General features: G+C 46.2%; 2 protein-coding genes across 2 annotated transcripts in view; one reads left to right on the plus strand and one right to left on the minus strand.

Moving 5' to 3' along the window:
* LOC139279934 (cytosolic 5'-nucleotidase 1A-like) overlaps nucleotides 1-14,744 on the plus strand; it is a 205,934-nt gene that overhangs the window by 173,492 nt on the left and 17,698 nt on the right. The window lies entirely within an intron of this gene.
* nipal3 (NIPA like domain containing 3) overlaps nucleotides 7,923-14,744 on the minus strand; it is a 144,809-nt gene continuing 137,987 nt past the window's right edge. Inside the window, exon 11 of the mRNA XM_070899276.1 lies at nucleotides 7,923-8,020. Coding sequence (XP_070755377.1) covers nucleotides 7,998-8,020 — 23 coding nt within the window. The 3' untranslated portion in view covers nucleotides 7,923-7,997. The remainder of the gene's footprint in view (nucleotides 8,021-14,744) is intronic.

The following is a 14,744-nucleotide window of genomic DNA, read 5'->3' on the forward strand; positions in this document are numbered from 1 at the left end:
GGCAGTTAGTGCAGGAGTCCCCTGAGTCCAGCTCGCTCTCCAACCAGTATTCTGTTCTGATTACTGGTGAAGGTGGTTTTGCCTCTGTGGAGTGCAGCCAGAGCCAAGTCCATGGCACCACGGGCGGCTCAGCTGCACGGGGGGGAGGAAGAAGAATGGAAGAGCTATAGTGGTAGGGGATTCAATAGTCAGGGGAGCAGACAGACGTTTCTGTGGCCGCAGACGTGACTCCAGGATGGTATGTTGCCAGGGTCAAGGATGTCACTGAGTGGCTGTAGGGCATTCTAGGGGGAGAGGGTGAACAGCCAAAGGTTGTGGTCCATATTGGCACCAATGACATGGGTAGAAAGAGGGATGAGGTCCTGTAGGCAGATTTTAGGGAGCTAGGAGAGAGATTAAAAAGCAGGATCTCAAAGGTAGTAATCTCCAGATTACTCCCGGTGCCACATGCTAGTGAGTATAGAACTAGGAGATGAATGCGTGACTGGAGAGATGGTGCAGGAGGGAGGGCTTTAGATTCCTTAGGCATTGGGACCACTTCTGGGGGAGGTGGGACCTGTACAAGCCGGACAGGTTGCACCTCAGCAGAGCCAGGACCAGTATCCTCGTGGGAGGGTTTGCTAGTGCTGTTGGGGAGAGTTTAAACTAACTTGGCAGGGGGATGGGAACCGGAGAATAGATTCAGCGGGGAGAGGAGTAAAGCTGGAATTGGAAAGCAGAAAAGTAGCAAGTGAATTTGGAAGACAGAGGAAACAAGGGCTAGAAAATAGACAACAAGGGTGTTTGCCAGTGCGAAATGGTATATACTTCAAAACAAGGAGTATAGGGAATAAGGCAGATGAGCTGAGGGCACAGATAGACACTTGGGAGTACATATTATAGCTATTACTGAGACATGGCTGAAAGAAGGGCAGGTATGGCAGCTCAACATTCCTGGTTACAGGGTTTTCAGACGGGATCGAGAGGGGGGTAAAAAAGGGAGGGTGGGTCGCGGTATTGATTAAAGAAACAATAAGATTAAAGAAGCTGTGAGAAGGATCATCAAATGAGGCCATATGGATTGAAGAACAAAAATGGGGCGATCACACTGTTGGGAGTGTACTATAGACCCCCAAACAGTCAGAGGGAGATAGCAATATGTAGGCAAATTTCTGAGAAGTGCAAAAACTATAGGGCAGTAAAAGTAGGGGATAAAGTGGTTAAGAAGGCATACGGAATACTTGCCTTTATTAGCTGAGGCATAGAATACAAGAGCAGGGAGGTTATGCTTGAACTGCATAAAACACTGGTTAGACCACAGCTAGAGTACTGTGTGTAGTTCTGGTCACCACATTACAGGAAAGATGTGATTGCACTAGAGAGGGTACAGAGGAGATTTACGAGGATGTTGCCTGGACTGGAGAATTTTAGCTATGAGGAAAGATTGGATAGGCTGGGGTTGTTTTCTTTGGAACAGAGGAGTCTGAGGGGAGACCTTATTGAGGTGTATAAAATTATGAGGGGCCTGGATAGAGTGGATAGGAAGGACCTGTTTCCCTTAGCAGAGGGGTCAACAACCAGGGGGCATAAATTAAAATAATTGGAGGGAGTTTAGAGGGGATTTGAGGAGAACTTTCTTCACTCAGAGGGAACTCACTGCCTGAAAAGGTGGTAGAGGCAGAAACCCTCACCGCATTTAAAAAGTACTTGGATGTGCACTTAAAGTGTCGTAACCTGCAGGGCTACCCACCAAGAGCTGGAAAGTGGGATTAGGCTGGATAGCTCATGGTCGGCGTGGACACAATGGGCTGAAATGACCTCCTTCTGTGCTGTAAGGCTGAAAAGATCGCCGAGAAATAGTTGCTTTTCCCGGGCTTAACAGAAAGAAATGGGCACTACGGACACCATTTTGAAGATCAGAGGAAGGGTGGAGGCAACAGAAAAAAAGGAGCTAGATAGTTGTGAGTCATTTATAGAGTTATTTATAGATAGATTAACTCAGAATATTATATTATGGTATATATATTGATAGTAGGTATTGTAAAGGTTTTTTTTTGGTGAAAAGTGCTTTTATAGATAGTGAAAATAATTACTGATATTGTTGGGGCCTATTAGACTGCCTGGTATACAGTGTAGAGAGATTAGAGACATAGAGTGTAGAGAGATTAGTTTAATTTAGTGAAAGTAATTATTGATAGTGATGGGGTTTATGCTGTCTGTGCCATTACATGTAACTGCTCACTGGCTGGTTTCTGAAAGGATCAATCGAAGAGGTGGCAGAGTAAGGCGTAGACAGAGACAGGAGATAGAGGAGGAGACCGTACTGCCAACGAAGGTACTTGGAAAAGCAATCTTACCTCAACTTGTCTGATAACGCGTGTCTTAGGAGGCTGCGATTCCAGAAGGAGGTCATCGATGAGATTTGCCAGCTCGTCAAGGGGGATCTGCAGCCTTCCAGCACCATCAGAACTGCACTGTCCGTTGAGGTGAAGGTTACTGCTGCCCTAGCCTTCTACATTTCGGGATCTTTTCAGGCTTCAGCTGGCGACATCTGTCATATCTCTCAGCACGCCACACACTGCTGCATTTGGCAGGTGACTGAAGCCCTTTACGCTCGCAGGATGAACTTTATAAACTTCCCTATGACCAGGGAGGCACAGATCGAGAGGGCTTTGGGTTTCTACAGAATAGCAAACTTCCCCAAGGTGCAGGGAGCAATAGACTGCACACACATTGCCCTGAAAGCCCCCTTAAAGAACGCAGAGGTGTTTCATAACAGAATGGGGTTCCAACTCCCTAAATGTGCAGCCTGTTGTCAACCACAACCAAATAATCATGGCAGTAAATATTACATTTCCTGGCAGCATCCATGATGCGCACATTCTGCGTGAGAGTGCTATCCCTGACCTGTTTTTCAATCAGCCAGAAGGTCACGGTTGGATGCTGGGGGATAAGGGATATGGCCTTGCCAGTTGGCTGATGACCCCACTGTGTAGTCCCGTCACTGAAGCAGAGAAGCATTATAATGAAAGTCACATAGCGACACGCAACATCGTTGAAAAGACAGTTGGAGTCGTAAAGCAGCACTTTAGATGCCTGGATCATTCTGGTGGCAGCCTACAGTACCACCCTGACCAGGTCGCTGAGTTTATCGTGGTGTGTTGCATGCTGCATAACCTAGCTATAAGGAGAGGACAAGTAATGCCAGATCGAGCTGCAGGTCCACCTCCAGAAGGAGGGGAGGCGGAAGAGTCAACCGACGAGGAGGAAGAGGAGGAAGAGGATGCAGGCGAAGACCTGGGGAGGCCAATCAGCCTGGCGATCTAGCCCCGGTATCACCACCCCCCTCCCGAAGACCAGTACTCAGGGCAGTTACACAGCTGCTCAGCTGTTGTGTCAGCAGCTCATTTATGAACGCTTTGTATGAACTGTCATTGTAGATATTCACATTTGCATTTACAGTTACGGTTAATCAAAAGTTTCATTTGTGTGGGGTTTCATTTTTGCCTTGCCTGCACTGGCCTGGCATCTGCATTAATGCTTAGCTTAAGTAAAGTGAGGCTATAATAAAAAACTGAACAAATAATGATGAACAATTGTAAATATGTTATATGAAAATGTTATGCTTAATGTAACTAATGTAACTAAGCGAGAAGGCACAACAATTGTTGAATTCAATAATGTTTTTTATTAACACAACGAATTAATTTTTAAAAATGAGTTAATAACACCCTCCCCTCCCCCTCCCCCAACCCACCCTTCTCCCCCAACCCCAAACAACCATGAACAAAACATTAACAATTTAACAATGTAATTGAAAAACAAACCCCCTCCCTACCTGTGGCCACGCTTCCCTCCAGGTCCTATCCCACCCCATGTTTTTACTCCAACCACCCATTTTGGTCTACGCAGACCGACACGAACACATTGTGCAGTGTGGGACGGCAAGACTTCCTGCCATGCTGGAGGTGACGGAGTGGATGCAGAAGCCTGAGGCTCCACTTCGAAGTCCGGAGGAACTGTGCCCTCCATACTCGCTTGCGTGCTAGGACTCTCGCTGCGAGCTGACACGACACCTTGGGGTGCAGCGCCGTGTCCAGCCAGCAACGCATGCCGAAGGGCATTGGTTGTGGCAGTCTGTTTTCGGATCGCCTCCGAGGTCTCCCCTGCTATCTCTGTTTGCACAGAAGACCAGTTGGAGAAGTTCGTGTTGAACTGGCTCCAGGTTGTTGCGAACTGACTCCAGTTCGTGGAGAAATCCTTGAACCCCTGGGTAAGGTCGCGACCGATCGCGACTGTCTCCCTGTACGGGGATATCAAGCACTCCGCCTGCCCGTCCGAGGTAGGCGATTGCTCACCTCGCTGACCCGACCTCCGTGGGGTCGGCGTGAGCAGAATGTCGCGCCTTGACGTCGCCACCTGCACACCGTTTGGTCGCGGTGCCTCATCCCTCTCAATAGGTTCTTTCCCCCCTCCCCCTACAACAATGTTTGATTCCTCCTCCTCCTCCTGCTCTTCCTCTTCCTTCACACTAATTGGTTCATCTTCCTCCTCTTCCTCCTCCAAGGTTGTTGCTGCTGATGGTGCAGGAGTGGATCGCTGGAGTGAGACAACCTTCTCAGGTTGACTTTAAAAAGACGAATGACATTTCTAAACAATTTATTAGGACATTAACGGTGATCATTCATAGGAAACTTTACATATCAATAGTTTTCACTACCCCATATGCACAAGGGCTCACCAGGGCTGCCATGACATCATTCGTACATCAAGAGTACATCACAAGTATATTGCATATTGCATTATAATTACAGGACATTACATGCGTAACGAAGATAGATTTTTAAAATGTCTTTAATAATGTTTGACACGTTACACAGTTCCCATTACTCACGAGACTCAAGGCTGGGTTCTGCCACACCACGGGTCGTGACCGAACGGCTGTCATGTCCCACCAGTGCGACCGCAAGCTCCTCAATTTCTGACAGAGGCTGGAGCTGAGCAGAGCCGCCCCCTGTCCTCCTCTGCTCGGAGCGGTTGATAGATATCTTCTGCAAATGAGAAGAGAACATGGCATGGCATAGGCTAATGGACTTGGTAATAAACATTTAAGAATGACAGACTTAAATTCAAGGCCGGAGATGCAATGTTCGATTTAAAAATTGCATTGCATTGCATATGAACAATATTTCATAAATATAAAATTCAACTTACTGTTAGGATGCATAAATTAATTCATAATTTAATTAATACAATAAAGAAATAAAATTCAAGCTTCCAATTAAAATTTACATGCATCATTACAATATTACATATATAACAACTTACTCTGGATGCTGCCAACAAGCTATTCCACCTTTTCTGGCACTGGTCAGGTGTCCACATCTCGTGGGATGCCGATGTGACGACATCGGCAATCTCCTGCCAGATTTTTCGGTAGGCACGGGGTTGAGGTTTCCCATGCCCACCCCGTGTCAAGTCATCCCACCTGCCATGGACAATATTGACAAGTGCCTCGTTGGCCTCGTCGCTGAAGGGGTCTGCCCTTTTCCTTTTGCTTTCGCCCTCCATTTTGATATATCATTTTAATAATAAAGTTTAAAATTAATTTTGTAACTTTCTGACCACTTCCACAGTAATAATTATAACAATATAAATTTTTTAAAGTAAAATAACTATTTTTGATCGCAACAAATTCAAACAAGCCCAACAATTCTCTTCTGCCTCTCTGCCTTCCTTCAGTCACTCTATCTCCACTCTCTCTCTCTCTCTCGAACCCTCCCTGTGCCTTCTGAGCATGTGTGATGACCCCTGACCTCTCAAAATGCAGCAAAGAAAGTCAACCTAAAAAAAAAATTCCACATATGCGCAGAATAGCGTTGCTTGGGAAGCTTTTTTTGTTTTACTTCCGTTTTTGGTGGGCAATCGTGAGATCGCCAAAAAATCACATCACCCAGTTGATATCACTGGGGTAAGGCCGAGTGGAAAATCGCAAAAAAAAAAATGGGTCTTGTCCCAGCGATCAGCAAGGCTGAGACATCCCACATCGCTGGAACAAGGCCCATTTTTTTCAGCCTTAGCCATCTAATGGAAAGTCTAGCCGATCCCTTGATTGTCTTAATATCTAAGCATCTATCGATCTCTGTCTTGAATATACAATGGGTTACCGCCGCCGCCAAGCCCCCGTGGAATTTAGCGTGAGTCGTTAGCGGAGCCGTGCCCAAGCGAAAATATGTTTGCACCCCTGGGGGACGCTAACGGGAGGCACAAATTATCCCAATTTCTCCCCCCAAAACGATACACAATACTCCAGGTGCGGTCTCACCAGGGCCTGATATAATCGCAGTAAGGCGTTTTTACTCCGGATTTTTGGCTTTCGGGGATTTTCAGCGAAAACAGTGGTGATAGTGAAAATTACCGTTTTTGGTGCACTACCGTTTTTAGACCGAACTTTTGGCCTTTGGGGTCACTGGTAAGGGAGGCGTTCCACGACTCTTCGCGGCGCAAAACGTGAGTTTCGGAACTTTGGTGCAGGGTCGTTTGGGCTGCAAGAGAGGCCTTAGGAGGGGGAAAAAATTCTAAAACAAATTCCAAAAACATTTACAAGACTTGTTGGGGTAAAAAGACTTCTCTTCCTCAAGGTGGACTTCCTGATATAAGGAATCGACACCCGCCCGTATCCCCACCCGTACAGCGACCATAGAATCACTCAGACGAAACCTCGGTTAACCAGTTTTTATTCAAGCATGCAGGGGAAGGGTTACGATGAACACTTCTCAGAGAAAAGGTTTACAATTACAGTTATACAGTTTTCGAGGTGCGCAACCCTAATCACCGATTGGCCGACTGCTATCAGCGAAGTTACATTTATTTTTTGACCCTTGTCCGGCTGGCTCTGAGTGGCTCTCCCCACCTGTCCATCTCCAGTCACATGTCACCCTCCTGGAATGTGTTATTCAGTGGTGTCAACTTTGCCTCAGTTCCTCATGAAGTGTGAAGTGACCTTGCTTTCCAGGGTTTGCTATGTTTCTAGACTGTTGACTCTGCATTGCCCTTGGTGGATGTGTTATTCAGTGCTGAATGTATGTTTTCATCTTCTATCAGTCTGTGCTAAGGGTCAATGAAAATCCTTACCATAAGACAGAGGAAATCCCAATTCCTCAGAACCTCCTAATACTGATAAGCCTAATCTGGAGCATGTGTCAGATCAATTCACTACCTTCAGTATCCATTTTAGTGACAATCTTTTATCACCTTACAATCTCCCCTAATGGCCCTTGGCTATATGCCCAAGATAGGCCATTTCCCAATTAATTCCTCATGGGTGAGCCTCCAGGGTTGTCCTTTCGCTTAGGTAGCGCCAGTTCCCGAACTGCAGGACCCACCTGTTGGCTTTCCCATCAAGGTTATACTAGATAAGTCCTTTCTACCGGACCGCCTATATTTCCTTTATTCAATGATTTAACTATAGTTCGGGCTATGCCCTGCCTCTTTTACAGGCTAACAATAGCAAGATGACCAATATGATCCCTTGCACTACAACCAGTACATTGAGTCCAGCATAGTTCGTGTACCAAGGTTTTCTAGTCAACATTTTCTCATTGTTCGAATTATGCCCCATCTGGGGTATCATCTGTTTCTTCTATCTTTCCTGATCTTCCCCCAACTGGGATCTTCTCTATGCTGCTTCGGATTATGTTGAATTCACTGCTCCAGTCGAGTTTGTTCCTCATTTAGTTGGGGTATCGGTTTTCCTTGTGGCCCGATGGCCTTGTCATACCCTTCTCGGATAGTGTCCATCATTGTCCCATTGATGGTTTCTTCCTTTAGTTCAGGGTTTATAATGTATCCCTTCGAGGAGGCGGGAGTTTGGGAGATGAGCAGCCTACAAGAGCCCCGTCAGTGAGCAGTCTGTGAGTTTGAGGAGGCAGGAGTTCGGGAGGTGAGCGGCCTACAAAAGGCCCTTCAGTGAGCAGTCCGGGGAGTTCGAGGAGGCGGGAGTTCAGGAGGTGAGCGGCCTACAAAAGGCCAGCTGGTGCAGCTGTAGCGGGGAGGCAAAAAAGTAGAAAGAAATCAAAAGGTGATGTCACAGCCAAGGGGGTAAGTGATTGGCTGGTGATTGGTAAGTAGTTTTTCTTTTTCTTTTCTTTATCAGTAAGTAACCTTTAGCATTGTTGTTGCCAAATTAAGTTAATCTAAGGGTTAAATCATGACAGGAGAGCTCGGACACATGTTATTCTCCTCCCTGTACTATGTGGGAAGTCAGGGACGCTTCCGGTGTCCCTGACGACTACGTGTGCAGGAAGTGCATCCGCCTGCAGCTCCTGTCGGACCGCATTGCGGCACTGGAGCTGAGGGTGGATGAACTCTGGAGCATCCACAATGCTGAGAATGACGTGAATAGCACATTTAGTGAGTTGGTCTTACCACAGGTAAAGGGTATACAGCCAGATAGGGGATGGGTGACCAACAGGAAAAGCAGTGTAAGGAAGGTAGTGCAGGGGTTCCTTGCGGTCATCCCACTGCAAAACAGATACACCACTTTGGGTACTGTTGGGGGGGATGATTCATCAGGGGAGGGCAGCAGCAGCCAAGTTCATGGCAGCATGGGTGGCTCTGCTGCACAGGAGGGCAGGAAAAAGAGTGGGAGAGCTATAGTGATAGGGGTTTGATTGTAAGGGGAATAGATAGATGTTTCTGCGGCCGCAACCGAGACTCCAGGATGGTATGTTGCCTCCCTGGTGCAAGGGTCAAGGATGTCTCAGAGCGGGTGCAGGGCATCCTGAAAAGGGAGGGTGAACAGCCAGTTGTCGTGGTGCATATAGGTACCAAAGACATAGGTAAAAAATGGGATGAGGTCCTACAAGACAAATTTAGGGAGCTAGGAGCTAAATTAAAAAGTAGGACCTCAAAAGTAGTAATCTCAGGATTGCTACCAGTGCCACATGCTAGTCAGAGTAGGAATCGCAGGATAGCTCACATGAATACATGGCTTGAGGAGTGGTGCAGCGGGGAGGGATTCAAATTCCTGCGACATTGGAACCGGCTCTGGGGGAGGTGGGACCAGTAAAAACCGGACAGTCTGCACCTAGGCAGGACTGGAACCAATGTCCTAGGGGGAATGTTTGCTCGTGCCATTGGGGAGGAGTTAAACTAATATGGCAGGGGGATGGGAACCTATGCAGGGAGACAGAGGGAAGTAGAATGGGGACAGAAGCAAAAGATAGAAAGAAGAAAAATAAAAGTGGAGGGCAGAGAAACCTAAGGCATAAAGTAAAAAGGGCCACATTACAGCAAAATTCTAAAGGAGCAAAGTGTGTTAGAAAGACAAGCCTGAAGGCTCTGTGCCTCAATGCGAGGAGTATTCGGAATAAGGTGGATGAATTAACTGCGCAGATAGCAATTAATGGGTATGATGTAATTGGCATCATGGAGACATGGCTCCAGGGTGACCAAGGTTGGGAACTCAACATCCAGGGTATTCAACATTTAGGAAGAATAGACGGAAAGGAAAAGGAGGCGGGGTGACATTGCTGGTTAAAGAGGAAATTAATGCAATAGTAAGTAAGGACATTAGCTTGGATGATGTAGAATCAGCATGGGTGGAGCTACGGAATACCAAGGGGCAGAAAACGCTAGTGCGAGTTGTGTACAGACCACCAAACAGTAGGAGTAAGGTTGGGCACAGCATCAAACAAGAAATTAGAGATGCATGCAATAAAGGTACAATAAAGGTAATAAAGGTTATCATGGGTGACTTTAATTTATATATTGATTGGGCTAACCAAACTGGTAGCAATACGGTGGATGAAGATTTCCTGGAGTGTATTAGGGATGGTTTTCGCGACCAATATGTCGAGGAACCAACTAGAGAGCTGCCCATCCGAGACTGGGTGATGTGTAATGAGAAAGGACTAATTAGCAATCTTGTTGTGTGAGACCCCTTGGGGAAGAGTGACCATAACATGGTAGAATTCTTTATTAAGATGGAGAGTGACACAGTTAATTCAGAAACTAGGGTCCTGAACTTAAGGAAAGGTAACTTCGATGGTTTGAGGTGTGAATTGCCTAGGATAGACTGGCAAGTGATACTTAAAAGGGTTGACGGTGGATAGGCAATGGCAAACATTTAAAAATCACATGGATGAACTTCAGTAATTGTACATCCCTGTCTGGAGTAAAAATAAAACTGGGAAGATGGCTCAACCGTGGCTGACAAGGGAAATTAAGGATAGTGTTAAATCCAAGGAAGAGGCATATGAATTGGCCAGAAAAAGCAGCAAACCTGAAGACTGGGAGAAATTTAGAATTCAGCAGAGAAGGACAAAGGGTTTAATTAAGAGGGGGAAAATAGAGTAGGAGAAGAAGCTTGCTGGGAACATAAAAACTGACTGCAAAAGCTTCTATAGATATGTGAAGAGAAAAAGATTAGTGAAGACAAACATAGGTCCCTTGCAGTCGGATTCAGGTGAATTTATAATGGGGGACAAAGAAATGGCAGACCTGTTGAACAAATACTTTGGTTCTGTCTTCACGAAGGAAGACACAAATAACCTTCTGGAAGTACTAGGGGACCGAGGGTTTAGTGAGAAGGAGGAACTGAAGGATATCCTTATTAGGAGGGAAATTGTGTTAGGGAAATTGATGGGATTGAAGGCCGATAAATCCCCGGAGCCTGATAGTCTGCATCCCAGAGTACTTAAGGAAGTGGACCTAGAAATAGTGGATACATTGGTGATCATTTTCCAACAGTCTATCGACTCTGAATCAGTTCCTATGGACTGGAGGGTTACTAATGTAACACCACTTTTTAAAAAGGGAGGGAGAGAGAAAGCGGGTAATTATAGACTCGTTAGCCTGCTATCAGTAGTGGAGAAACTGTTGGAATCAATTATTAAGGATGAAATAGCAGCGCATTTGGAAAGCAGTGACAGGATAGGTCCAAGTCAGCATAGATTTATGAAGGGGAAATCATGCTTGACAAATCTTCTGGAATTTTTTGAGAATGTAACTAGCAGAGTGGACAAGGGAGAACCAGTGGATGTGGTGTATTTGGACTTTCAAAAGGCCTTTGACAAGGTCCCACACAAGAGATTGGTGTGCAAAATCAAAACACATGGTATTGGGAGTAATATACTGACATGGATAGAGAACTGGTTGGCAGACAGGAAGCAGAGAGTCGGGATGAACAGATCCTTGGCATTGTGGCAGACAGTGACTAGTGGAGTGCTGCAGGGCTCAGTGCTGGGACCCCAGCTCTTTACAATATACATCAATGATTTAGATGTACGAATTGAGTGTAATATCTCCAAGTTTGCAGAAGATACTAAACTGGGTGGTGGTGTGAGCTGTGAGGGGGATGCTAAGAGGCTGCAGAGTGACTTGAACAGGTTAGGTGAGTGGGCAAATGCATGGCAGATGCAGTATAATGTGGATAAATGTGAGGTTATCCACTTTGGGGGCAAAAACCCGAAAACAGAATATTATCTGAATGGCGGCAAATTAGGAAAAGGGGAGGTGCAACGAGATCTGGATGTCATGGTTCAGCAGTCATTGAAAGTTGGCATACAGGTACAACAGGCGGTGAAGAGGCAAATGGTATGTTGGCCTTCATAGCTAGGGGATTTGAGTATAGGAGCAGGGAGGTCTTAATGCAGTTGTACAGGGCCTTGGTGAGACCTCACCTGGAATATTGTGTTCAGTTTTGGTCTCCTAATCTGAGGAAGGGCATTCTTGCTATTGAGGGAGTGCAGCGAAGGTTCACCAGACTGATTCCCGGGATGGCAGGACTGATATATGAGGAGAGACTGGATCAACTGGGCCTTTATACATTGGAGTTTAGAAGGATGAGAGGGGATCTCATAGAAACATATAAGATTCTGACGGGACGGAACAAGTTAGATGCAGGTAGAATGTTCCCGATGTTGGAGAAGTCCAGAACCAGGGGACACAGTCTTAGGATAAGGGGTAGGCCATTTAGGACTGAGATGAGTAGAAACTTCTTCACTCAGGGAGTTGTTAACCTGTGGAATTCCCTACTGCAGAGAGTTGTTGATGCCAGTTCATTGGATATATTCAAGAGGGAGTTAGATATGGCCCTTACGGCTAAGGGGATCAAGGGGTATGGAGAGAAAGCAGGAAAGTGGTACTGAGGGAACGATCAGCCATGATCTTATTGAATGGTGGTGTAGGCTCGAAGGGCCAAATGGCCTACTCCTGCACCTATTTTCTACGTTTCTATGTTTAAACGTGCGGGGTAAAGCAGAAGTCCCTATCCATTGATGGCGCATGAGGTATCTCCTCCCTTATTTGTGACCGTCATCTCAGTCGCCCTGGCGCTCACACTCCTTTCCCCATTTCCTCGTGGAACAGCGGTAGTTTCGTAGTCCCATGGTAAGGGGGTGATACTCAAGGTGCACCCATCCACTTGGTCATCCACAGTCATCTTTGATCATTCGTAGTGGGTCTCAAAATAAAACTTGGTTAATTTTATAACAGTCATCTATGCTGAGACTCTTAGTACTGTTGCTCTCTTCAATTACATATCTGGATTGTCATGGTACCACACGCGAGTTTGATTTCTTATATCCTCTATATTATTTGTTTGGTATAGGGGATCTCCCTTTGTCACATCATACTGTGGTGTTGATAGTACAAAACCTATTATATTTAAAGGTCCAGTTACACATCTGGCCTTGGGACCCAAGTATGACTTTTTCAGCAACTCACATGCATGAGTCATGTTTTTATCCAAAGTCCAGTTGGTAAATACATCAAGTGTTATCCAATCCGGCACCTTTCCATTTTGAAGTTGCTCTAGGTTATGTTGTCTACCCCTGAGTAACCATGCACCGTACCCTGTGCATATTATTTCTGTCTGTGGTTCTGCTCAAGTTTCTTTCCACTCTAGTTCTGGCGTGGTCTTGCAACGTGTGACAATTCCCTCTCCAACAATCCCTGTAAGGTTCGGGTTAGGGCGTCGACCCGGTCATCTATCGTGTGCAGGTCTATAGTGTTTACCGCCACATATCCCGCGCCTACCATTTCTAATATCCCTCTTTTTCCCTGGTCCTGTTTTTCACCTGACCCTCTTTCCACATGGTTTTTGATTGAGGGCCTTCAAGTGCTTGCAGGGTCAGGTGTTTATACAGGCTTATACAAACTGGTTGTTTGACCTGCAGAAGCTGGGAATGGTTAAGTCTGTGGAATTATTCGCTGACGTACCCTAAAGTGTATCTTATCCTCGGTCTGCCTTATTACCAATCCCCCTTTTTCCCCAACGTTCATAGTTGGACACGTTGGTGGTACTGGGGGTGTGGTGGTCGGGGCCCTGGTAGTGCTCACTGTTGCTAAAGTAGTGGGTGGGGCTGTGTTGGTGGGTCTATCTCGGGAGATACCCCTCCACCACCATTCAGAGATGTTGAGTGAAATCTCCCGAGTGCAGAATCGTTCCCCCCTTCCTGGTTATAAAACACACCACGATCTTATTCACACTAATTAGTCCCGTATTACTGGCCCATCCACAGTGTTATTTTGTTTCCTTGTTACGTTGTTTTATGCCCGTTATTCCGATGCTGCAATTTAAGTCTACTATTGCTCCGTCAGCGTTTTTGATTCTTTATCACAACTAATGTCACCCGAGTCCCCATAATACAGGCCTTGCCGTCCCTCAGCCTGTTGTCCTTGGTATGAGGATGTTACCCCACGTTGTTCCCACGAGCACCAGAATCCTGCAAAAAACAATATTTCCCGGTCGCCATCGGTTAGTTAGTGACTATGTTTTTCAACTGGGTCCAGTGTTTCCACTTGCCGATACCCCTTATAACTACGCAGGCGCACGTGTCATTTACCATTACCTGATGGGGTCCGGTCCACTTTGGTGCGAGCCCCGACCTCTCTGGGATAATCCTCACCATCAGCTGACTGCCTATTTGGGGTATTGATTACTTGCTGGTCTCTAACCTGTGCTTTTAAATCATATAACTGCTAACAGAGTTCCATCACAAACCTCCGTATCCTGTCTTTATATGGTCCTATGTCCTCGCTTCCTGTAACCAAGACTTCTGGCAGTCCCATAGCCCTTTCGGTCATTAGTTCAAAGGGTGTCAGATCTGTCATCCGATTCGGGGTTGCCCTGTGCTTCATCAGTACTCGGGGTAACCTGTCTACCCATCCCTTTCCAGTCTCTTTGATTGCCTTGGCTTGGGCCGCTTTTATGGTCCTATTCATTCGTTCCACCAATCTGGAAGATTCCAGATAGTGTGGGATATTTTTGTCTGATCCCTAGTAAAGCGCAGGCCAGTTTCATTATCTTCCCTGTGAAGTGTGTACCTTGATCTGTAGTGGCATTCCCCATCGGGGTATTATCACTAGGCAGTATATCTTTCCCTTGTTGCTGGGTAACAGTCCAGTAAAATCTATCAGTAAGTTTTCCCAGGGTCCTTTCTGTCGGGGCTGATGTCCCATCTGGACATCGAGCTTATCATGTTGGTTCTACCTGTATGGACATACTCGTGGTATAAATTCCCATCTTTCCTCCATACCTCATCGGTCCTTTGTTAGGCCCCTCTCTGTTTCCGCCCCTCCTTTTCCTGTGGAGTGGCTTCTCCATGTACCTTAAGCATATTTACTTCCTCAGGCCCGATTGTACATTAGCTCTCCTCCTGAAGTCATGTATCTCCGTCTACTCCAGGCTATCATCATGCACTACTCCAAAAGCATACCGACTATCTGTATAGATGTTTACTCTTTCCCCTTGGCCATTC

This window comes from Pristiophorus japonicus, chromosome 14 (genome assembly GCF_044704955.1).
Source record: "Pristiophorus japonicus isolate sPriJap1 chromosome 14, sPriJap1.hap1, whole genome shotgun sequence".
NCBI classification, from domain to species: Eukaryota; Metazoa; Chordata; class Chondrichthyes; family Pristiophoridae; genus Pristiophorus; species Pristiophorus japonicus.